We start from the raw sequence: 24464 nt of genomic DNA, 5'->3' as shown, positions 1-24464 counted from the left end.
TTATTATTTTTGTTATTATTATTATTGCTATATAAAGTTCCTTAGTACTTATATATATATATATATATAAATAAAAGTACTAAGGAACTTATCATATCGTATCATATGAGATTATTCTCATTTGCATGCAAACAGTGAGAAGAGAGAAGAGTGACCGAGAGAGAGAGCTAGAGAACCGTAACCCCCACTGAATTTTCAACTTCGATTTCTTGCGATCCGTAACTCCAATAAAATATCTAATCCGGTAAAAGTATTCATATCCTCCTCCTCTACGTGTTGGCGTTACTTTTGTCCGATGGAAGTCGACGGTGACGTAGCTCCCTTACCCCTTGAGTTTGGCCAACTGGAGTTCTAGGAGGCACGGAGGATTCCGGACATTTTTTCCTTCAGCAGCTCGGTTAGAAGGCTCTTCCAGAGCTTTACATATTTTGATTTCGTAAGAAGGTAGGGTTTTGGTAAATTTTCACCGGTTAAACTGGTATTTGATAAGTGAATGTTGGTTTGATTGATTGTTATTGAGTTTGATTGAATTTTATGTTGAATTTGGTTGAATTATTCTTATTTTTGAGATTATGGTTTGGCCTCAGTGGATTCAACTTAGAACCGAACTGTTTTGAGTGATTTTTGGGGCTGTTTTATGTGAAAATACAGAAAAATATTAGTGAGGTGTGATGGCCGAGAGGTTAAATTAAAAGTTACGAAGAAGCGGTAACCGAAAAACTCAAAAAACAGATTAAATTATAAGTAATATTTTGAAAGGAAAGGGCTAAAGATTTCGGTTTTAGTATAAGAGGAAGACTAGTATTTAAACTTTATTTTTGAAGGATAACATTGTTTTTTTGAATAAAAACCGAGGTACAATTTGTAATTATATAAGTTTTTGGCTATTTTTGGTAATAAGTAAAGTTCAGGGTTATTTTTTTAAATTTGAAAATAAGTGAGGGTTCAAATATAATTTTATAAATATTAAGTTTAAAAATAGAATATTAAAAAGTTCGTGATTTAGAAAGTAATTAATAAAAGTTTAAAGATAAGGTTTTATAAACTAAGTCTTTAAGAAAAGATATATGTATTATTTATTTACCATTTAAAATATCTTATTTATATTATTGTTATTATTATTTTATTTTTAAGAATATTATCTAGTAAAGACATTATTAATATTATCATAAGTCAGAGAAAAGCAACAGAGTGATCTTAAAAGCTTTAGAGATCGCAGACTTAATTAAAGTACTTTATGATTCTTTTTCATAAGACTTTAAAAGCTTTAGAGATCGCAGACTTAATTAAAGTACTTTATGATTCTTTTTCACAAGACTTTAGGGAATGGCGTTGGAAGAGTGTGAAGTTGAATTAAAATAAAGAATTAAAAGATTGAAGAAAAGAAGAGAGAAAGAACAGAGGTAAGGAAATAAAAGAGAAAGATGAGAAAGAAAAGAAAAAAGAACAACAAGAGAAGAATATATTAAGTAAAAGGATCTCTACCACAGAAGAGCAGAGAGCAGTGATTGAAAGATTTTAATGAATATCTATCACAATAGAGCAGATAGAAAAGAAAATATTAATTAAAGGAATCTCTGCCATAGTAGAGTAGAGAGCAAAGATTAAAAAGAAATTGAGTGCTGTTGGGCCTTAGTGCCAAGTGTCTAATGAGGACGGCGATGCGTAACGCTCACTTGACAATATAAGGACATCTCAGTGAGGACGGCGATGCATAACACTCATTGGAGACTGAAAGGAAGGTTTCCCATGAGGACAGCGATACGTAAAGGAGGGCAGTACAAAGTGCTTATCTCAGGACCAGTGTCGGGAATCGGGCAACAAATTGACACATGAGCTCATGGCGTGTGTAGGACTAGACATGCATCATGATTGTTTGCGCATATTTTCTACGAATTCTATTTTCTGTGATTGTGTATGTGTTATGTTTGTTTCTCTTTATGTTCTTTAGTTATTACGTTGTTGCCTGTTTTGGTTGTTGCTACTGACTGGGTAGGTATTAAAGCGAACTTAACTTATAACCCTGACCCTACTAAGAACTCTCCAGTTCTTATCCCTTCCTTCCTTCCCCATCAGATGTGATCGAGATTTTCTCCTCCGACGACAGTTGATGCTGGAGAGTTGAGTATGTGACTTTTTGGGAGTTTTTTTAGTGATAGCCTAGCTTTTATATTTAATCTCTCACTTTTGGTTAGACTCATTGAGAGAATAAGATGTATATAGTTGACTAGGCTAGTTTTCGGGCGCCAGCTTAGGGGCTTCCTATATGGACCAAGGCCCGGAGTGTTGATCATGTATATAGTAACAAGATGTGAAGGGTTGTATGCTAACTTAAAACCCGTATGACAATATATGTATGATGTATATTATCTCTCTCTCTCTGATGTTTGTGTTATTTTATTGTACTTACTAATTTATTTTAGTTTTTCGAAAATTTGATTCGCGCGCTAACACGATTACAGGCTTAATAATAAATATTTAGTTAATTGTTTTTTATGAGCACGTTGGTGACACTCGGTTTTCAGTATGATCATGACGTACTGGGAATTGGGTCGTTACAATTGGTTGTGTCTCTTGGGTTGTGGTTACTTTCTTATGGTTTTGTCGGAATAAATTTTTTTTGAGAATATTGTTTTCCTTGCTTTAGTGGCCTTAAATCAAATTAAAGCCCGTAGAGATACAATCCTTAGTATTGAAGCTTATCGGTGCTGCCCAAAAACCTTCTCTCCAGCTTCTCAGAGTTGATTTGGTGGAGACTTTCCCAAGAAAGTATGCTTAAGCTTAATGTTGATAGATATTTCTTGGGACATGGCAATAGCACATCTTGTGGGGGCATTTTCAGAGATCATATATTGGAAGGCGCATCTTGTCATTGCCAATAGTTATCAAAGTCTTATTGTGGAATCACTCTCTTGCTGGCCTCCAGTTTGTGAAAGACAAATGTCCTAATAATCATCTTTGTGCCTCTCTTGTTGATGATATTCGAATCCAGTCTGAAAGAATTCCTCACATTAGTTGCTCTTATGTGCTCAAAAAAGTCAATTTGGTTGCTGACATTCTTGTGAAAAAAGGTCAATCACAACCTTTTAGAATACACATTTTTTATGTGGCACCTCCTGACGTTAAGTTTGCTATAGACTTTGATTGTATAGGCACCCTCTGTTCGAGGAATTTTTTATTTGCTCATTTCTTTGAATTTTTTTAAATAACATAAATAAATATTATAATGACTGATATGTGTATTTTGTCGAGTATTTTACGTTTTTTCACATTTAGTCTTATCTCATTTACCGTGTAAACGAGATAAGTACAGTCATATCTCGTTTACACTGTAAACAAGATAAGGCATGCACACCTCTTCAAGTATCACGTTTATAAATGCATTGTGATACATACCTTATCTCGTTTACACTATAAACGAGATATGACCATACTTATCTCGTTTACACAATAAATGAGATATGACCATACTTATCTCGTTTATACTATAAACGAGATAAGAGTAAACCCAGGTCATTGACACAGTAAACGAGATATAATATGACAAACATTAACCATCTATAAAAGAACCAGCAAACCATTGGTATTCTTCACAAAATTATCAATTCTTCCTTCTCTTCCCTTTTTCTTCATAGAGCTTTAGAAAAATGTCTAGTGACAGTATTTTTTTATTGTGATGGTTTATCCCAACTGTTAGATGAGAAACAGTAATAACGGGATGATATTTGAGTGAGAGAGTCCGGCGCTATTCCGAAGTCGAAGAGCAGATTCATTGTCGGAGCTGAAGAGTATGATATAGACGCACGTCGGTGGTGCAGAGACAAAAGAGGTTGGTCGAGTTGGGTATAGGATGCTAGCATCGATGAGGAATAGGGTGTTTTGATTTTGTTTGTTTTGGCTCGATGGTGATGAGCATGTGCGCTATGTTTGATGTGTATGGGAGAATTATGGTTGAACAAGTGATGGAGCTTTTAGTGGAGGTTCGTGACGTTAGTGTATTGTCGGAAGGTGGCTAGATTGCTGGTTGCTGGCATCTGCCAATTCCTGAGCCAGGTCATCTTGATGCTGAATAACTCATTCCTCTACGTACCCTGCTGCACTGGAAGAGGCGGTCTTTCACCTATGAGCTTCTCCATGTACTCCCATGTCGGCCGCTAGTGCCAAGTCTGGAAGTCACGCAGGCACCCACTCACTGGTTTTCCATCTGTACATAACCCAAGGTGGTACACAACATCCTATAGGGTAATGGTGCACTCACCCCATGGCAGGTGAAAAGTGTGGGTCTCCAGATGTCATCGCTCCACAAATGCAGTGATCAGGGAGTTGTCAAAGACAAAGTCCCTGAGCTACACCATGTCGCCAAACCCAACTTCCCTCAGGTAAGGGACGATGGCATCTGGGGGTGCAAGTGTGTGACTAACTCGCCTAGACAATAAAAGGTGAGGCCTTTGTTTTAAGGTAAAAAGTTTATAAATATAAAACTTTAAACTAACTTCTCTACCATGTTCAAAGCTATTCTAAAAAAATATAATATGCAACTCAAATAACCATTAGATAACCAGCAGCAAAAACAGTACTTAAAATTCCTATTTGCCAACTAACATACTTATCAAAAGTTCACTATGAGTAAACTTAACTACTGCAAACAAAGTTGTCAACAAGCATTCCCTATGAATAAAAAGTTCACTATGAATAAACTTAACTACTTATAAACGTTTAAATCCCTATTTGTTAACTAGCAAACTCTGTGTTACCTAAATATCGTTCAGTCTATTCCGTCTATTCACTAGTTAAATCGCAATAAATTATTAATTCGAACGATAAACGATAACACCAACATCAAAGTCAATGACTCCCGCAATGTGCCAGTACGCGTCCAGCCAATTGATGTCAGGATTGCATGCCATAACGTTCCGAAAACTCAAAAAGATCAATAAATTGGCCTAAGGATAGAGAGAAATGTGAGAAATTTGGGTCAATAGTGGGGTCAGGCAGTCTGTCAACGAGTTGTATTTATAGGCCCCAACATTCCTTATTTTGTTTATAGTGTAAACGAGATAAGGCACGTATCACAATGCATTTATAAACGTGATACGTGAAAAGGTGTGCGTGTCTTATCTCGTTACAGTATAAACGAGATATGGCCATACTTATCTCATTTATACGGTAAACGAGATAAGGCTAAATGTGAAAAAACATAAATACTTTACAAAATACACATACCAGTAATTATAATATTTATTTTATTTATTTAAAAAAAATATCTATTTCTTTTGCTCTCTTTAGGGTTTTTTACCCTCTTTGTTCACAAAAATAAAACAAGCTATCTACTGAATCATGCTTCTGAAGCAAATTAATTATTCAAATTCAATTTAAGGTTTAGGATTGTTTAATGCTTTTTCAAATTTAGAAATCAGTCGATTGACTTTTATTACTTAAGAATTTTTTTGTATAATTACATTTTAACAAATGTTAGATAATAATAAAATTATTAAATTATATTTAAATTTATTAATTATCGAAACTCAATTTAAGACACTGTATATATATAATTACATAATATTATATTAATAAAATAACTATTTTTTATATTTATTATACAAATGATTATAAAAAAATTAAATAATTATATAAATATTTTACATTATAAATAATTTAAAATGAAATTCTTATATTATTTACAAATATAATTTCTAAGATGTTATAAAGAAAAACACGGATTAGAAAAACAAGTTAATTAGTCCGTTTTAATGACCTAAGTGTCTCCAACTGCTCTGCTAGGGCAAACTAGTGCTCATTGAGCCGCTAACAAATTGAATCCAAATCCTGATCAAAATTTGTGTGTAACACCCAATATGGATTAAGATAAGAAGCTGCTGGAAGGAGGAAACAACCAAAACAGAATGGATAGTGATGAGGAGGCAGAGGAGGTAGTGGTTTTAGAGGAGGCAGACATTGAAAAAGGTGTAAAGGCATGCTCCAAAAGTTTGATAGGAAGAATTATTGCTGATAAATCCTTCTCTTCAGGAACTTTGACTAATGCTTTGAATGTTATTTAGGGGAGGCCAGAGGGGTTTAGGATTGCTGAAAAAGGAAAGAATCAATTCCAATTTTTCTTCAACAATGAACTGGATATGCTGAGAATAAAAAAGGGATCACCTTGGTTATTCAAGGATTACATCCTTCATGTTAAACACTGGAAGGAGGCTGATCAAACAGAGGAGACTCTGATTTGCAGGTTCCCAGTATGGATGCAATTTTGGGGTTTACCTAAGAGCTTTAAAACTATGGAGGTGGGGAGAAAACTTGGAGAAGTGTTGGAAGGCAAAGAGTCGAGAATATTAAAAGCAAAGATAGAAATAGAGATCACCTCAAAATAATGGGGCCAAATCAGCAGAATGTTGAAGTGTGACTAAGGTATGAACGCTTAGGAACATTTTGAACTTATTATGCAAGGCTGGGGCATGATGCGAAACATTTCCAAGTGCTGATAGGTGATTCTAAAGATGGTAATACAAAATAGGACCGTGTTGGAGAATGGGTGAGGGCAGATCAAGTCGGGAAGAGGGTAGTCAACATAGAGGAAGATCAAAATCACGCAACAGACTCAACCAACAATGCCAAAAATTCGAATAGAAAAAAGCCAGAGCCAGCTTGACTTGTCAATTACTTCTCAAATCTCTCAGTGAGTGAAAATAGAAATAAGGGAGAGCAAGAAAAATATGGAAATAACCAGCCAGAAAAAACAGAGAGCATGAGGATGGAGGATAATGCAGGGGGAGTCGATCCAATAATTGAGGTAGCAGATTCTCAAATGATTTTCACTGATATAATCATGCCAATAAAGATGGAGATAAATAGAAGCAAGGAGGAAGTGCAGCCAGAGTGTCCTAACACTAAGAAAAACTTGAAAAAAATGGCAAGGAGAAAAGTCGATGAATACGCTCAGATCACAAGTGCAAAACGTGCCAATGATAATAAAGAAAATGATGTTGAACTAAAGAGAATCTATGTGGAGATGAATCAACTGAATGTCACTAAGGTGGAGGATGCCAGCCATCAAATGGCATCCAAAGAGCCATAAGACTACTAATATGGAATTGTTAGGGTTTGGGAAGACCCCTGACAATCCATAACCTTAAAGGGATTAATAAATCACACTCCCCCGAGATTATTTTTTTAAGTGAAAGCAAAAAGCAATCTCGACAAGTAGAGTCAAAGATGAGAGACTGTGGTTTGACAATGTGGCATATAGTGGATCCAAATGGAAGGGCTGATGGCTTGATTTTAGCATGGAGGGAAGGAATTGACGTTGATATTGTGGAGGCAGAAGAATTCTATATAGCAGCAAGGGTCAAAGATAATTGCTTGGGAGAGTGCTGGTTATTCATTGGTGTGCATTTGAGCCACAATGATCAACTTAGGAGCGTACAATACAACACTATTTCAACAATGATCCAACAACATTGTGGGAGAGTTGTCGTTGCTGGGGATTTCAATGCAATAGCCAGTCCTAATGAAAAGGAGGGAGGAGGTGAAAAATACCCAACATCTATTGCAAATTTTAATTATTTTATTGGGGAAAATATGCTGGTAGATCTTGAAATGGTTGGTAGAAGGTACACTTGGAGTAATCGGAGGAGTGGGGAGGAGCTAATCCAGGAGAGATTAGATAGATTCCTAGCATCAGAGGAATGGATGCAGCTGTATGCAAATCCAATGGTGCTTCGACTCTCAAAAATGGGCTCAGATCATGCTCCTTTACTACTGGACTCCCATCTTCAGACTGAGAGATCAAAATCCATATTTAAATTTCAAGATCGGTGGTGTGATTTGGAGAAAGTTAGACACTTAATAGCAGATGCTTAGAAGACTTCTTTTGAGGGTTCGGCTATGTATATAGTGGCTGAAAAAATCAAATTATGTCAGCACAAACTTTTTTAATGGCAACAAAGCAGCAACTCCAATTCTAAAAAATCCATTGACCAACTAACTACTGCTTTAGAAGGGCTTCGAGCAATAGGTGTTCAGGGAGGTACTGAGTTGCTTGAGTTAGAACAAAAGTTAGAGGAAGCTGTGCTTAATGAAGAACGTTACTGGAAAGAAAAATCCAGGATTAAATGGCTCAAGGAAGGCGATAGAAATACCACCTTTTTTCACCAAAAATTCAGATGCCGAACCAGAAGAAATAAGATATGGAGATTAATTGGCCCGAATGGAGAGACAACTTCCACCCATCAAGGGATAGCAGCCATAGCAGAAGAATATTTTCGAGGGATTTTCACTTCTTCAGACCAAGCAGACCCATAACCTTATTTTGAGGACTTTGAGCCTAAGGTTACAGCTCTCATGAACCGAAGGCTTCAAAGACTTGTATCTATTGAAGAGGTGAAACGTGCCACCTTTAGTGTTCCCCTTCAGAGTGTTTCGGGAGATGATGGTATGACAGCCAGATTTTTTCAGAGGTATTAGGACATTGTCGAAGCGGATATTTATAGGGTTGTTCGTAGCTTTTTTGGAGGAGAAAGGATTCCAAAGAGGTTTAATCACACTCAAATTTGTCTGATCCCCAAAACCGTTGATGCTAGCTACATGAGTCAGGTAAGGTCGATTAGCCTATCTACAGTTATGTATAGGATTATCTCGAAAGTGTTGGTCCATAGACTACAAGGGTATATGCATTCCTTAGTGAGTCCTAATCAAAGTGCTTTTATTAAAGGACGTTTGATTTCTGACAACATTCTTATAGCACATGAATGTATGCACTATCTAAAAACTAAAAGGACAGGTTTTGAGTCTGAAATGGCTATCAAATTAGACATGAGTAAAGTATATGACAGAGTTGAATGGAGGTTTTTGTGGTTCATTATGGGCAAACTTGGTTTTGGAACAAGGTGGATTGACTGGATTCGTGAACTTGTATCAACTGTTTCTTATTCTGTTATTGTGGAAGGACAACCCTTTGGCTATTTTAAGCCAGAAAGAGGTATCCGACAGTGTGACCCTCTTTTCCCTTATCTTTTCTTATTTTGTACAGAATGACTCTCCTTTTTGCTACACAAAGCAAAGCAAAACAAACAGGTTTCAGGTATTTAGGTTAATCGGCGGTGTCCTACCATAAATAACCTATTATTTGCAGATGATTCTATTCTTTTTTGTAAAATTTCAGAGGATAACTGTGACAACATTCTTAACTTGCTAAACTCATATGAAGGATTTAGTGGTCAACAGATCAATTTGGATAAATCAGCGGTATTTTTTAGTAATAACACTCCTCCCCCCATTCGAGCTCTTGTGGCAGGCAAACTAAATATCCACCATAGTGGAGCTCAGGACAAATATTTAGGGCTTCCTTCTCTTATTCACAAGTCCAAAAGAGAAACCTTTAGTGAAATTGAGGAGAAGGTTAACGGATGGCAGCGAAATTTATTATCATCAGGAGGCAATCAGGTTTTATTAAGAACAGTTGGTAAGACAGTGCTAGTTTATACACTCTATTGCTTTAAATTACTGGACACTTTACTGTCTGAAATCCACAGTATTTTGACAAATTTCTGGTGGGGTCAAAGAGGTAATGAAAGGCGTATGGCCTGGATCAGCTGGAACTAAATGATACGGCCAAAAAAGAAAGTCTTGATTTTAAAGATCTTAGAGCCCAAAACCTAGCTTTACTAGGCAAGTAGTTTTGGCGAATCACAACAAAGCCTCAATCTATTCTAGCTCAGATATACAGGGGGAAGTACTATAGATATGGTAACTCAATGAATGCTGAATCAAGAAACTCACCTTCGTGGGGATGGCGGAGTATGTTGGTGGACAGAAAAGTTGTTGAGAAAGGCTTTAATTAGAAAGTAGGTTCCGGCTCTACAATTCGAAATTGCTGACCCTTGGCTACCTCCTTCATATCCAATAAGCATTGCTCCTGAAATGATCTCACATTCTAATCCTGGTCAGCACATATGGTCAGCACATATGGGTTAGAGACTTATTGACAGAAAACAGAGAATGAAAATAGGACATATTAAATGAAATCTTTTCACCTAAAGTTAGAAGCAGAATCCAATCAATTAAGCTAGTGGAAGGGGAAGATATTCTGCAATGGTCCCTCAACAAATCCAGATTGTATGATGTGGCTTCGAGCTATCAGATAGCATACCAATTTTTTCATGCAGAGCTAGAAATAAAACTTGGAAAGAATCCAATTACCTAAGTTTGGAAAGATCTCTGGAAGAGAAGACTTCCTCACAAAGTCCAAATTTTTATTTGGAAATGTCTTCACGAACGGATACCGGTCTTATCTCTTTTTCACCGGCAATTCCCTTCCACAAGCCTCAACTGCCCGAGATGTCAAATGAAGAAGAAACCATTAATCACCATCTTACACAATGCTCTGGATCGAGGATCTTCTGGGAGCAGAGTCCATTCAACGCAAACATCAACCACAACTTCACAAGCTTCCGTCAATGGTGGGAAGTGTCATTGTCAACATTGCAAGGTAGACATGGAGGTGGGAGACAGGTAGATCTTTTAGCATGTTTTTGTTAGAATATTTGGAAGGCAGGAAATAAACTAATCTTCGAGAATCAGAGCTCAAATCCAATAGAAATTTACACTGCTTCGTTGAGATTAATTGATGAATAACTAAGTCTATCCGTCAATTCTCTTTGACCCACTTTCTACTTTACCTTTCCTATTTTCTCTCTTTTCTTTATTGCTTTTTCCTTTCGATAGTATTGTTAATGTATTGAGGTAATTTAGTGTCTACTCAGAGAATCCCATCTTCTTTTTTTATTGTCCTATAACTTGGACAAATATTTACTTATTTTTTAATGAATAAATTTAGGATTATGCTAGGTAATCAATGACTTTTTTGAACAACATAAACAACCACCAATCAAATAAAACATACTACACTTCCAAATTACCCACCTAAATCTTAATATTAGAATAACCATCCGCACACCTAGTGAAATGAACATCTAATCTATCCATTGTTCACATTGTTTAGTATTTTCATTGTCTTCCTATACTTTTCCATAAATTTAATATCTTTAGAAAAAAATAAAAAATAAAAAACAAAATAACGAACCTTGCGTAAGAGAAAGTACTTTATTTGTTTTAATTTTGATAATTAAAATACAAAACCTAACAAAAAAATAATGTGACAATTTTGTCTTAATACTGAAAATGAAAGTAGAAGCAAAAATACATGTGTAATTAATATTGCAAAGAAGAAACCAACAAAACATAAAACATTTTCTGAAATTATTATAGAACCCTGGTTGCAATCCATAACAAAAGTAGAATAAACTAAAATGAAAAATAAATACTACTAAAAAGTAGAAAGAAACGTGTGGGTGAGATTGTTTTTTAGAGTTTCTTGAGGGCATGATAGTAATCCATGTCATCAATCAACACACACATTATTTGGGTTACCCATGTGATGATGAACAACTTAAATTCACCTACAACTACACCTACTTTTGCAACTTCTTAAACCTTTAGAAGTTTTCAAAGTTCTCAAATAATATTTCTTGTATACCCTTGAATCGGTCAAGTAGGTGTTGGTCCAAACAACATTTCTTATTCCATGCATGTGATGATCCATAAAAATAGAAGTTTCTTTTAATGAGATAATATGTCAAAGTATTACCTTCTTAATCACTTCAAAAGATTTGTGGTTATTTATAGGAGTTTGAATTAACACTTGGTTGGAAATTCAAGATGATCCAAATTTTTATCAAACTTTACACAGGGAAAAGGATGTGATTTACAAGATATTGAAAATGAAATGTTGGCTTATTGAGAAAGTTAACGTGGCCATATTGCAAAAAAGTCTATATTGAAAGGTGAATTTGATGGTAACTATTATGGCAAAAGCACATATATTATTTGAAAGCACAAGTATAATGGTATTCAAAAGTTTATACTAATAGAAAAAATCATTTTTAAAGATACGAATGACAAATAAATTTTAAATGTGATTTAAAAATCTGATAAAATTAATTAAAAAATATTATATTCTTGAAGTATAAAAAAATATATATTTAGCAAATGATTGGTATATTTGATCTGAATTTTTTGTAGCAACATTTGAATAACTATTTAGAAGATGCACAATTAAAACAAACTTTAATTTCTAGATTTTTCACTTTTCAAAAAAATTTGATCATTGACAATAAAAAACATAAAAAAATCCACTTCACATAAAATTAATCAAATTTTAAAGATGAAAAAATATACTAGTAAAAAATCGTATCAAAATCTAATTTAAAATTTTTTTTGAGAATATATATTTAATATATAATTATCTTTGTCATATTTTTAAATCTTTTAATAGTTTATTTATTGTTTATATCTTTAAAAATTATTTTTATTAACGACATACATTTTCAAGTATCATTTTAATGATTTATCCTAACATACATCTCCTTCTCCTCTCCTCTCCTCTCGTAATTTTATGTGGTTCTATCTTATAATGGCTAACAAAAACAATTTGTATTTCATTTGTATAAGTCGTTACAATAATTTGGCTTGACCTGCAATTTCTTCGAATTTTGACTCGTGCATTAGTACGCAAATGTTTCCAATTAAATAAGCTTACAACGGGGGAATATCATTGCCCACCAAATTAGCGGCCAATTAAAGAGAAGATTATTAGATAAATAGTGATCACCGAATCTTTGTCCCACTTTGTAAACTTTGTTACATATTGTTAGGGATGGCAAAACTCCCCGAGATGTGGGGATCCTAGTGGAGACGGTCCCGAATGGAGATCCGACTGTGGAAAATTTTTTTCACGGGAATGAAAATGAGAAACAAAATTCTCCCGAGGCAGACGCAGGGATCCGAACAGGGATCTCCGTCTCATCCCCGCTAATCCTCAAAATTCATAAATTTACTGAATTGTCCTTAATAATTTATTTCTCATATATGTTTTTTAGTCCTTTCACGCATATATATATATATATATATATATATATATATATAAACCTAAAATTCCTAATAGACTTTTTGTATAAAATCTTACTGTTTTTGTATAGGATGGATACTTGCAGTTCTATTCATATGAAAATTAATAATTAGTTAGAACTATCAGATAGATGGAGAATGGAGAGTCCTCGCGAGAAATGGGACCCTGTAGGAAATGAAAATGGGGAGCAATATTCTCCCATGGCGAGAAATGGAGAGGGAAATGAGAAGCAAATCTGGGGGCAAAAATGGAAAACAGGGAGACATCCCCGCCCCGTTGACATCCCTACATATTCTACACCCCCAGTCCACCACATCATGTTCTACGTTTTTTTTTTTTTTTTGTTTCTCTCCTCTTCAACCGTATTAACTTTAAATTATAAATATTAATAAAAAGCATCTTATCTAAATTCAAGTAACATATTAAAAAATTAAAATAATAAAATCAAAAATTTTATGTTTCAGTTCAAATTTTGAAAAAATTTTATTAACAATTAATGATATCTTAAAATTAATTAAAAATTATTGTTTAATTCATTGGTATTAACAACCATTACCAAAACTTTTGATAAAAGATATTATCAATGCTATTTTGATAATATCACTTTTTTTTTTTAACAAATTCTTATAAACATACAATCTCAATTGTTTACAAATTCAGACAAACATATAATAAAAAAAATCATGTGTATAATAATGATATTATAAAAAATAAGTGACAATATGATGTCTCAAACTTCTGACGTTGGAAAAAGTGAATCTAACTTAATCTTCTGAAGTGGCTATTATTTCATAGTTTGAAAATTAAGTTTGAGCTCTTATATGCCACCTTAAAAAATGCTCGGACTTATGAAGTTGACTCGCATCTGTATTATTGAAGGTCCAAAGCGGTTTAAAGTTTTCAATTTCAATAGGTATCACTAATGATAATGAATTCTGAGGGCACTATGTAATGTAACACCGCAAAAATATCTGTCCAGGATGCAAAAGAAACAAATCTTGGTTGATATGATATGCATTTGAATAAAACATCGAATATTTTGATCTTTGAAATCGTAAATGCAGTTCATTCCAGTCAATAGAATTAAGACATTAACAATTCATTCTCTCAAGTTACAGGAAAGTGACCCAGTCAAAGGAGTCATTTTAGTTATTCAAATTGGTTCCTAGTTCTAACAAGTAACAACCTCATCCTGGGGACTACTTTGAGTTACTTTTTAGAACTACAAATGCTAAATTTTGTCTCTTTTTTTAACGAGTCCAAAGTGACACAAGTATAAAATATTGAAGTCTATCTAATATCCTAAATGCCTGTTTGGTCGCTTGTACTCATTCCAAATTCAAAAGATAGCAAATTGCATGAAATTGAAATGGCATAGCTTTTTGAGTCCACAAGTGGGGTTTGAGGCTAAAAGCAATCTTTCTAAGCCTTGATTTCTTTCAAAGAGAAATGTTTGTGTTAATCCTATAATGACAAGTTCCATATTAAAAGTACATTTCAATTGATACTAAATGATCTCATCACTTCTTTCATCTAGCAATGCAACAACTTTTGTGCAGACAAATTCACATGTAAGCTTAGGACATGGCCAAACCAATATTAGATAGTCATGATTTGTGTACCACACCTTGCATACTATAGGCAAATAAATGCATGACACTGGGTGTGCCAGATTGTATACATAATACTTCTAACTTTATTTCAGATTCTCCAACTTCTACACCATAGTCATAATATCTCACTGCCACAATATTTTCGATCAATAAAGTCTCTGCTGAGTCACATGACAAATTTGTAGTCTTGTAGCAAGTTTATGCATGTCATATCACACTGTAAAACAATACTTCAATAAATTATTGGAATTATTGGTCCACACAACTTCAACTACTTGCAGAAAGAAATTATCCAGCTTTTAGTTTTCACATGAAAACAACAGATATGACAGTTTCAACTATATACCTGAAGTGATTTATCCAAATACATTTTTGAAGAATCTCAATCATTTACATGATGTATGAGTATGACACTTTCTATTCTTCACTTTACAAGCTTACAACATGTTTAGGATTTCAACAGTATGCTAACTTCAAAATAAAATTTCAGTATAATCTCATTTCTTAAAAATAGTAGGAAGGAATATGTGTCAACATAAGCTGCTGATGATTGTTAAGACTAAAACTCAATCTTGAGCATGGTTCTGACAAAAGGGAACAAACTACAAAGGAGTAAACAGACAATGTGCCCAATCAAGCTCAAAGGTTTTGGTGTGTACCCGAGCTTAAAAAGAATGCAGGAGAGGATTTGAGAAGAAAATTACTTACAGTTGCTTCGTATACAAAAACTCGGCGTGTTTGAGAGTGTGACTTTCTCTCGCTCTACTCCGACAGTTTTGATCTCCTGTAGCATGACAATAAGCTGAAACTGATTTCTCACCCACTTCCACATTCTCTACAAAGCATCGCGGAAGGAAAATCAAAGTATTTTCATCCCATTCCACACTTTCACTTCCCTTCTTATTTCCTAGTTTTCTTAACAAGCACCTCCTCAATTATTCTCACTCTGCTCTCTTATGAGGGACTGGGTTCTTTTCCTAAATAATGAATACTTAGAGTTTGCAATGGATGCTAAAAGACAAATTATTAAGAAAACAACAAAGGAATCTAGGACTGAATAATTTTGGTGGCTGAATCTACAATATGACATCGATGTATCCAAGCTAATTGATGCAAACTTCTCTTCAGACTGTCCTCTCCTGTCGATTAAAGAATAGATTAAAGTATTTTCTCATGAATAACTTCTGTTAAGAATATTAGTTTGGTCAATAGCTTTGAGTATCTTCAGTTTATCCAAATCAGAATGATGATATTATTTTGTTCAAGAGAAGAAACTGTTGACAAGTCTGAAAAGCTATCTTATGCAGTGCAATTCTGAACGAATTGAGCAATTATTCATGATTGTTTACAACTACAGATAGCACATATAGCACAGTTCAGAGTTATACCTTAAGAAATTCTGAATTGATGTCCACAGAGAACCAACATGTTTAGTTCGCTTGCTTGAATCTTGATATTTTGGATCCATATTGAATTCTTTGAATTTTCCTTGGGATATCCCTAGAAAACATGGATGCAAAAAAATGTCATAATATTCTTCTTGTTTTTACATGTTCGTATATGTATGTTAACGGATAGCTTTAGTCCAAAAGTATCCAAGTAAAACAAACTATTACCAGTGTCCTTAGAAGACAATGAATCATATTTAGATGCTCTTAGTGAGGCTAACTGTTCAACAAGCACGCGTTCGGTAGCACTGAAACAAGCAGGATATAAGGAGAACAAAAAGAAAATTACAAGAAACTTCAAGAAACATAAGTAACGAAGACATCATATTTTGATCTCTTTCTCTTGTGAAGCCAGACGCTCTCATGAAACTACACCGATTTTGCCACTCAAAGAAATTCAAACTCGGCAGTTCTATTTATAGGATTATAGACAGAAAGGGTAAGTGAAATAAAATAATACAGAAATTCACAACCCCAAAATAAAAAAGACAAATTTTCTATCACGAAGCTCCAAAAACTAAGAATTTTCCAGTAGTCTTGTGAAATTACAGATAAAAGAATTCCAAACCTGATATTTTTAGGAATCAGAACATTCACAATGAAGTAATGATCGCCTCGAAAAGATGGTCTATTCATGTCTGGAACTCCCAAACGTGACAACTTTACTGCCTCTCCAGGCTGAACCCCAGATGGAATCTGGAGATCCCTTAAGCCTTCAACAGTTTCTACCTGAAGTCACCTAAGTTTAAGGTCAGAACAAGTTTGAAAGGCATATAGAAGCTGCAGACATTGGTTAATGCCATGAATGATTGGGTTAGCTAAGTTTACCTTTTTAACAGATCCCAGTATTGCATCTGTAAAGTCAATATTAATCTTTGAGTACAAATGAAGACCCTCTCTCCAAATACCCTGCTTTTCATCTACATGGAGAACTACAAACAGATCCCCGCTTATATGCCTGAAAAGATGAAACTGATAGTTAGCACCTATATGAGTTCAATACATGGTGATTCTAACTGTCTTTCTGTTCCTGGTTGCAAGCCAATAATCTGAGAAAAAGTAAGACCCAAGTTTATTTTTAAACAAGTAATCTTGGTTCTCAGATTCCGAGCTGAACTCCTCATAATGCTAGTAAGCCCTCCATGGTAAATTAGTTGGTGCTTTGTTTAAAACCGTGAGTTTGATAAGGTAGCCATCCATATGTGTAATCAATTTCATATTTATTAATTTTGTAAAGAGTAAATCAAGAAAATATTAAGCAAATGTTTTATGCATGCTGCCAATTAATATTTTTAATGCAAAGCTTTACATAATCAGACAAACAATCATCCATTGGGAGTGTATAGTTGAAAGCAAAAATATTCATTGTCATTCTGCTAACCTCCTTGAATCAAAATTCCCTTCCCCTCGAATTTGTGTTGTGTCTCCATCACTGGCACCAGGAGGAATGACCACTTCCATTGTTCGTTTAGATTTCACCTGACCACTACCTTCACACCTTCGACAATGATCAGTGATTATCTTGCCAATACCACCGCACTTAGAGCAGGTAGAAACCTGAATTCCACACAGCAAAATATCTTCCCTTTGGAATAGTCTCAAATAATTTGAATATAATCTAGTATAGTCCCTACCTAATTAATTATTTTTAATTGGAAAATAAATCAAGAGAGTAAAGAATGTACAGAAGAGAAGGAGAGATCCCTGCATAGATATAAAATATACTGATAGCATAAAATATGATTCAATTAAATTACCTGAGACATGATTCCAAAGGGTGTTTTCTGACTTTTCATTTCTCCTCCTCTGCCATCACAATTTGTACATATTTTAATGCAATTCCTTGATTTAGCTCCTGTACCATCACAATCATTACATGGCTCAAAACAAGAAACTTCAATCTCCCTCCGTACTCCAAAAATTGATTCTTCAAAGCTCAAATAAAGATCATGCCTGCATGCCAGAATATATAAAGTTATTTCTATACATTTTGTGTTCTGACAGAAATTGGTCAAGCATACAAGTAAACATAAGACAAAATCAAATTGAGAAGATGGCAACCGAATATCAAGGCCACGGCTTCTATTGCTTCTAAAACTGAAGTTCATGCCCCCTTCATCACTTTCTCCAAACATTCCATTTCCATCAGTGCGGCCAAAGAATGCGTCAAATAAATCAAACGGATCAACCTGGTCAATTCAAAACACATCAGCAGGAACAGATGTTAACTCTAGGACTTTATAACCAATTAACAATTCAACATATCAAAGCATATTAGGTTCATTTCATTCAAACATTGAAGGGAACATAATCTTGAAATTAAACATACCCCAGAAGCACTGGCTGACCCTCCATTTTCTCCTTGTAGACCTGACTCACCAAAGCGGTCATATAAAGATCTTTTCTCATCATCTGATAGGACCTATACACATGCTTTGTTACCATAAGAATAAAAGAGGGAACAATAAAATATAGTAAATATGAAAATTATCATCCATGACACAATATGATTAACTATAAATTAACTAATTCAGATCCAACTGCATATACAAGATAAAGAAAATTTTACACTGCTAATGCTCAAAAAGATAAATCATATATAGGATAGTATAGCAAAAGATAAAAGAATGATGATGTCCTATCAGAGCCACATTTTACTAACATAAACATACTGTTCAAGGGGGAGAAGAATTACCTCATATGCAGCACTTATTTCCTTGAACTTCTCCTCTGCCCCAGGACGTTTGTCTGGATGGTACTAATCTCAAAAAAAAAAAAAAAAAAGAAATGTTACAAGAACTATTAATGCACCAAATGGCTCGACAAACATTTTAATACAACTTTTATACTATATAATTCAGTTAAATTGATAAATCACAACACAAAAAGTTAACAATTTAAAATTACTAATGGCAATGAGTCCAGGTGCATTGAGGCATAAAGAGAATGGAATCATCCAGAAAATGCAAATAGCTTGATGAAATAGAACTATATAAAGAATAGAGTACATTATTTGAACAAAGAAGGCCAAGTGACCAACTAAAACATTTCATCCTCTACTCTTTCTTTCCAATTTAGCTTTTCTTTAGTTCAGATCAGCCAATGGAGTTTCATTGATCCAGTGTGTATATATATATATATAGAGTAAGGAAACATATTTCGGCTTCCAAAATAAAAGGATGCTTCTTCATCTTCATGTCTCCTTGGTTGAGTAGTTTTAACTTTTGAAGTGTAAAATAGAAGATGAGACATAGAATAAGAACACATTTCACCGGTAGATATGCTCCACAATGAAAGTGCGTTTTTTTTTTTAAATTATTATTATACCATCTCATATTTTCCTATACCAAAATAGTGTAGATTGATTTTCATTTCAAGCTTTTCATCTTAGACTTCTACTTACTCAACCACACCAAAGAAAAAAAAAAAAAAAAAACTTTCAGCACCCTAGATTTCATCTTTCTTCCTCTTCAACCATTTCCCAACAACCCATTTGAATTACCAGCTAAACATGCCAAAAACACATTAAAATTCGACACCCCAGAAACCCTAGAAAAATAAATTTCTTGAAAAGGGGGAAGGTTACCTTGCGAGCTAGCTTCCTATAGGAGGCCTTGATTTCTTGAAGAGTAGCATTGCGGCTAACATTCAAGACGGAATAGTAATCGCTGGTTCCAGCTTTGGCTCTGATGGTCGAAGCATAACGGGAAAAAGGGGTGTTCCTGGTTGCGGGAAAACCGAAACTTGGGATGTGACTATGGCTTGTTGTTTTGCGGAGGAACTTAGAAGGTGTGGCGGTGGTGCTGAAGAATCCCAAGGTAGCAACAGCAAGAGTTGAAGGTGATGGTGCATTGGAGGAGAAGGAATATGTGGGTAGTGATGAATATGTGTTTATCAATGGCATCGGTAATGAGAGGGAAACGGAAAGTTTCTTCAGAATAATTGGAGGTTTTAGGAGGGTTTCTAAGGCGAAAGCTAGTGCACTCTAGGTAAAGTAGAGAGTGCAGCACTCTTTAAAAGTTAACCTGCTATCAAAAGTAATTAGGTAAATTAAATTTATTTATTATTGTTATTTTTTTTGTCATGGGCTGAACAAACAAACGGCACTAACAAAAAAAACTAATTCGCTCGTTTAACACAGGACTATCTTTACACCAGAAAAGTACTCAGAAAAATTTGATCGACTTCCTCGTTATTCTATTATTGTTGATGTGATGTCTTCAAGCATTTTCATTGTTTTGTTTGCTAGCAGGTGCTTCCACTATTGTTCTGTCTAGCCACAGATTTTGACGCTCTTGAACCCACCCCATTCCACATCTACCATAAATGGACCTTCAAAGTCCGAAAAATTGCTGCCATAGAAAAGGAAGATGCTGTCTGTTGTCGCTGCTGGTTGGCTAACTCCAAACGTAAAACTAATTCTGTAGAAGAACCCGGTCTCCATGAAGGCGCCATGATTCTCAGATGACAACGCAATCAAAGCACAAAATACATGACAGTTACAACAAGTCCATTATCTTTTATTTCAAATTATTCTCAACGTGTACGTAATAGAATGAAAAATTAAAATACAATTATATTTAAATAATTATTTGTATTATTTTTATTAATTTATTCAAAAAATAATTAAATTTTGAAGCTAATTGGTATAAAATATTACATATATAAAACTAAGAAAAATTTTTATTTGTATAAGAATGAGCCTAATAAATAATTGTTTTATTAATATATAATTAAGAGTATTTCTTTTTTTGCCAACGAGTTATAGTTCAAATGACATAGTCTCTATATTCACCTAAGAGTTGGTAAAAAAAAAGAATACTTTTTTTTATTAACTTTTTTAAACATTAATTATTTATTTTACATACAATATAAAAATAAATGAATATAATATTTATTGAGTAGACGCAGTTACGTAAAAAAAATTTATTGTCATAGTATTTGAACCAAAAAAAAAAGTATTATTTTAAGAAAAACTAATAATATATTTTTAATAATATTCTTAATACAAAATAATAAATTTTAAATATTTTTTTAAATAATATATATTAACTAAAATAATATAATTATCCCAAATAATATATTATAAATATAGTAAAATGACATATTTCAATAAAAAAATTGTTAATAAAAACTTATATGAATTTTTGTTTCGCACAAAATAAAATTATTATATGTTTGTTTACTTTTTACGTTGTATATATGTTTTTTAATTAAATTAGTATAATACAAAATCTTTTATCATTCTGTTCATATTTAATGTTTTAATTTTATTTCTCACAAAATAAAATTATATATATATAACACAAAATTTTTTATCATTGTATTTATATTTAATATTATAATTTTATTTCACATAAAACAAAATTTTTTAGCATTGAGTTTATATTTAATATTATAATTTTATTTCACACAAAACAAAATTTATTTAAATTTTAATATTATATACATAATATATATTTAATATTATTTTTTTAAAATTCTAATATATCTTTTTTTTCTAGATTTAGTACATGAATTTTCAACTTATTTTTTATGTATTATTTATTTTAATTCTAAAGTCTAATAATTTTTTTTACAGACATGTTGTTTTTAATATTTATATACTATTTTTTTTATTTTGAACTTCAGCCCAATACCTGAGACTTACAAAAAAAAAATCTAAAACTTATCAAAAAATGATTAACCTGATTAACAGGTTACCTTTTTAAATCCAGACCATTCAAATAAAATGTAATAAATGAAGAGTTCAGATTTACGAATTCACAAGGTGTGCAGCACTCCATACTTAACAAGGAGCGTTTAAGGATGAGCCGGGTTTCTAATTCTCAATTCTAAATTCTCGTCTCATAGCCGTAGCATAATGTTCTAGTTCTAAACTAAGATTAGAGAAAAGAAATGGGTTAATACTTAATACTCAAATTCGACCCTCAAAAATAACGCGATCTTCATTTTCGTCCTCGAAGAATTTTTTTAATCAAATTAGTTTTCGAAAGATAAAATGTAAGTCAAGTTAATCATTCTGTCAGTTGAATGATGATATGGCACGTTCAGTGCCACGTGGCAGGTCAGTGTCACATGTAAAAAAAATTTTTATAGTCAAAATAATTCTTAAAAGTCTAGACGTAAGTCATTTTCATCCCTCAAATTTTAAAAATTAGTCAAACTAGTCCTTATATAATTTTTTTATTTTTTCTTCATAATATTAAATTTGAAATATTTTTTGATACTACTAATTTTAATAGAAATGTAATTGACAAACAAAACATTAGTAATCGTATATTTTCTTCTTAAAATTTTTTTCAATAAAATTATCTCTCTTCTTTAATTCTTCTCAAAATCTCTCATATTCTTTTCTATTCTAAAACCTTTTTCTTACATTATTACATTTTGCTGGAATATATATATACTCAAAATTGAAATGTATGTATTTATTAACCTAAACAAAGTTATATGCTCAAAATCAAAATTTATATATGTTAAACTAAACAAAGTTATATCACTATTTTTTTTCTACTACATCTTTTTTTTTTCCATTATGGTATATGTAAGTAATACCATTACATCCTATATGTAAGTTATACCATTACATCCTATATGTTTTAAAAAGATGTAGTAGAAAAAAAATAGTGGTATAACTTTGTTTAATTTAACATACATAAATTTTGATTTTGAGCATATAACTTTATTTAGGTTAATAAATACATACATTTTAATTTTGAGTATATATATATATATATATATATATATATATATATATATATATATATATATATATTCTAGCAAAATGTAATAATGTAAGAAAAAAGTTTTAGAATAGAAAAGAATAAGAGAGATTTTGAGAAGAATTAAATGAGAGAGATAATTTTATTGAAAAAAATTTTAAGAAGAAAATATACAATTACTAATGTTTTATTTGTCAATTACATTTCTATTAAAATTAGTAGTATCAAAAGATATTTCAAATTTAATATTATGAAGAAAAATAAAAAAAATATATAAGAATAAGGACTAGTTTGACTAATTTTTAAAATTTGAGAAATGAAAATGACTTACATCTGGACTTTCAAGGACTATTTTGACTATAAAAAACTTTTTTACATGTCAAGTGACACGTGGCACTTAACGTGCCATGTCATCATCCAACGGACAGAAGGACAAATTTGACTTACATTTTATCTTTCAGGGACTAATTTGATTAAAAAAATCATTCGAGGACGAAAATGAAAATCGCGTGATCTTTCAGGGACGAATTTGAGTATTAACCAAAAAAGAAATACTCGTTTTAGCTAGGGAAGTTATACTCGAATCTCAATTTAGATTTTGAAATTTTAATTATCTCAATTTAGTTTTTAAATTTTTTAAATTTTAATCACGTTAGTTCCTGCGATCATTTCCATCACAGAATCAATTGAAAAATTTAAAAATTAAATTGAGATCATTAAAACTTTAAAAATTAAATTGAAAATTTTTGGAATCATACTCCAATGCCCCATTGTCATATTCAAATCGAGTGTAGATAGTTAGGTTAAAGGTTCTCATCCCCTAAAACGAAAACACTAAAAACTATAAATCACACCCTACCAGTTTTTGTAAACCACCAAAACCCATCACACATTATTAAGTACATGCTCCACAAAACCGAAACAAATAGTGAATACATACCTGATTCGAGATAACTACACGAGAATGACCTCTTCTCACACTCTTGCACACGCAATCCAAATGCAGTAGCGCTACTCCTCAGGCGACCACGAACCTCTGTTAGGGCATCATTGAAGGTGAAAGATTAGTTTCAAAGTGTGTAATGTTAATCAAACAATGAAGCCTTTTCCTGGGAATAAAAACGAAGCGTCAAAGGCTTCAGGGCCAAAAGTGTCATTAAATTTTGTTTAATGGAGGGGAGGATGATTTTAAAGCATTTCTGAGCGTTGGGGATGATTTTAATAACAAAAAAAGGTTGAGGATAATTTTGATTTTTCCCCCGGACCTTAGGGACAAAAAAAGTACTTAACCCTTTTAATTAGGTTACGACAGATCCTCTCAGTCCCAACCTTCTCTTTATCTCTCACCGGAGACGACCGTCGCTAGTTACTGACGTGAGAATTATTGCCGGTTTAGCATCAATCAAAATAAGAATCACTTCGTTAATAGCATAGTCCAACCCAACAATGAACTCTCACAATCAAAGTTTAAATCAAAAAATAAATCACAATTCAAATCAAATAACCAAGAGTATTTAAACTTCCGGGTCGTTCTCCCTAAGAATTACAATGAAGTGTCATATTATTGGCTATGAGGAAAAGCATGGGGTTTTGATTGCAAGTGACAAGAAAATCAGAAGGCAAGAAAGTAAAGAAGCATGCAAGGAATTAAAGCTCAAAGCAAGTAAATCAAAAATGTAATTCAAGTGGCAAAAAAGGAGGAACT

At 33.0% G+C, this 24464-nt stretch overlaps 2 protein-coding genes across 5 annotated transcripts; one reads left to right on the top strand and one right to left on the bottom strand.

Annotated features, from left to right (window-relative positions):
* The first annotated feature begins 7221 nt into the window (after window positions 1–7221).
* LOC140179370 (uncharacterized) lies at window positions 7222–7869 on the top strand. The gene has a single exon (XM_072218230.1). It carries the CDS (start codon window positions 7222–7224, stop codon window positions 7867–7869), a length of 648 nt encoding a protein of 215 aa, XP_072074331.1.
* Window positions 7870–14373: 6504 nt separating this feature from the next.
* LOC112750929 (uncharacterized) lies at window positions 14374–20001 on the bottom strand. 4 transcript variants are annotated; one of them, XR_011872361.1, is made up of 12 exons: window positions 19621–19999; window positions 18730–18792; window positions 18364–18456; window positions 18096–18223; window positions 17792–17987; window positions 17416–17591; window positions 16863–16992; window positions 16603–16763; window positions 16203–16282; window positions 15975–16086; window positions 15295–15725; window positions 14374–14803 (listed from the first exon to the last, which is right to left on the bottom strand). XR_011872361.1 is itself a non-coding variant. In XM_072216971.1 (11 exons), the coding sequence occupies exons 1-11, from the start codon at window positions 19936–19938 to the stop codon at window positions 15518–15520; spliced, it is 1665 nt and encodes a 554-aa protein (XP_072073072.1). In that variant the 5' UTR covers window positions 19939–19999; the 3' UTR covers window positions 14890–15517. The 4 variants fall into 4 exon arrangements, 2 of the variants coding, with proteins under 2 accessions (XP_072073072.1, XP_072073071.1); XR_011872360.1 differs by having other exon boundaries at window positions 17792–18223; window positions 19621–20001; XM_072216971.1 differs by lacking the exon at window positions 14374–14803 and having other exon boundaries at window positions 14890–15725.
* Between the last annotated feature and the right edge of the window lie 4463 nt (window positions 20002–24464).

This window comes from Arachis hypogaea, chromosome 15 (genome assembly GCF_003086295.3).
Source record: "Arachis hypogaea cultivar Tifrunner chromosome 15, arahy.Tifrunner.gnm2.J5K5, whole genome shotgun sequence".
NCBI lineage: Eukaryota > Viridiplantae > Streptophyta > Magnoliopsida > Fabales > Fabaceae > Arachis > Arachis hypogaea.
Note: the sequence above shows the minus strand (reverse complement) of the source record. Positions and strands in the feature narration are given on the sequence as shown.

What these genes read in the sequence shown, in the direction of transcription:
- LOC140179370 (XM_072218230.1), top strand. Translation starts at nt 7,222, where the DNA reads ATGAGAGACTGTGGTTTGACAATGTGGCATATAGTGGATCCAAATGGA.
- LOC112750929 (XM_072216970.1), bottom strand. Translation starts at nt 19,938, where the DNA reads ATGCCATTGATAAACACATATTCATCACTACCCACATATTCCTTCTCC. An exon ending in ATAGGAAGCTAGCTCGCAAG is followed by an intron (nt 18,793 to 19,620) that starts GTAACCTTCCCC and finishes TTTTGAGATTAG; the next exon opens with TACCATCCAGACAAACGTCC. An exon ending in AAATAAGTGCTGCATATGAG is followed by an intron (nt 18,457 to 18,729) that starts GTAATTCTTCTC and finishes GCATGTGTATAG; the next exon opens with GTCCTATCAGATGATGAGAA.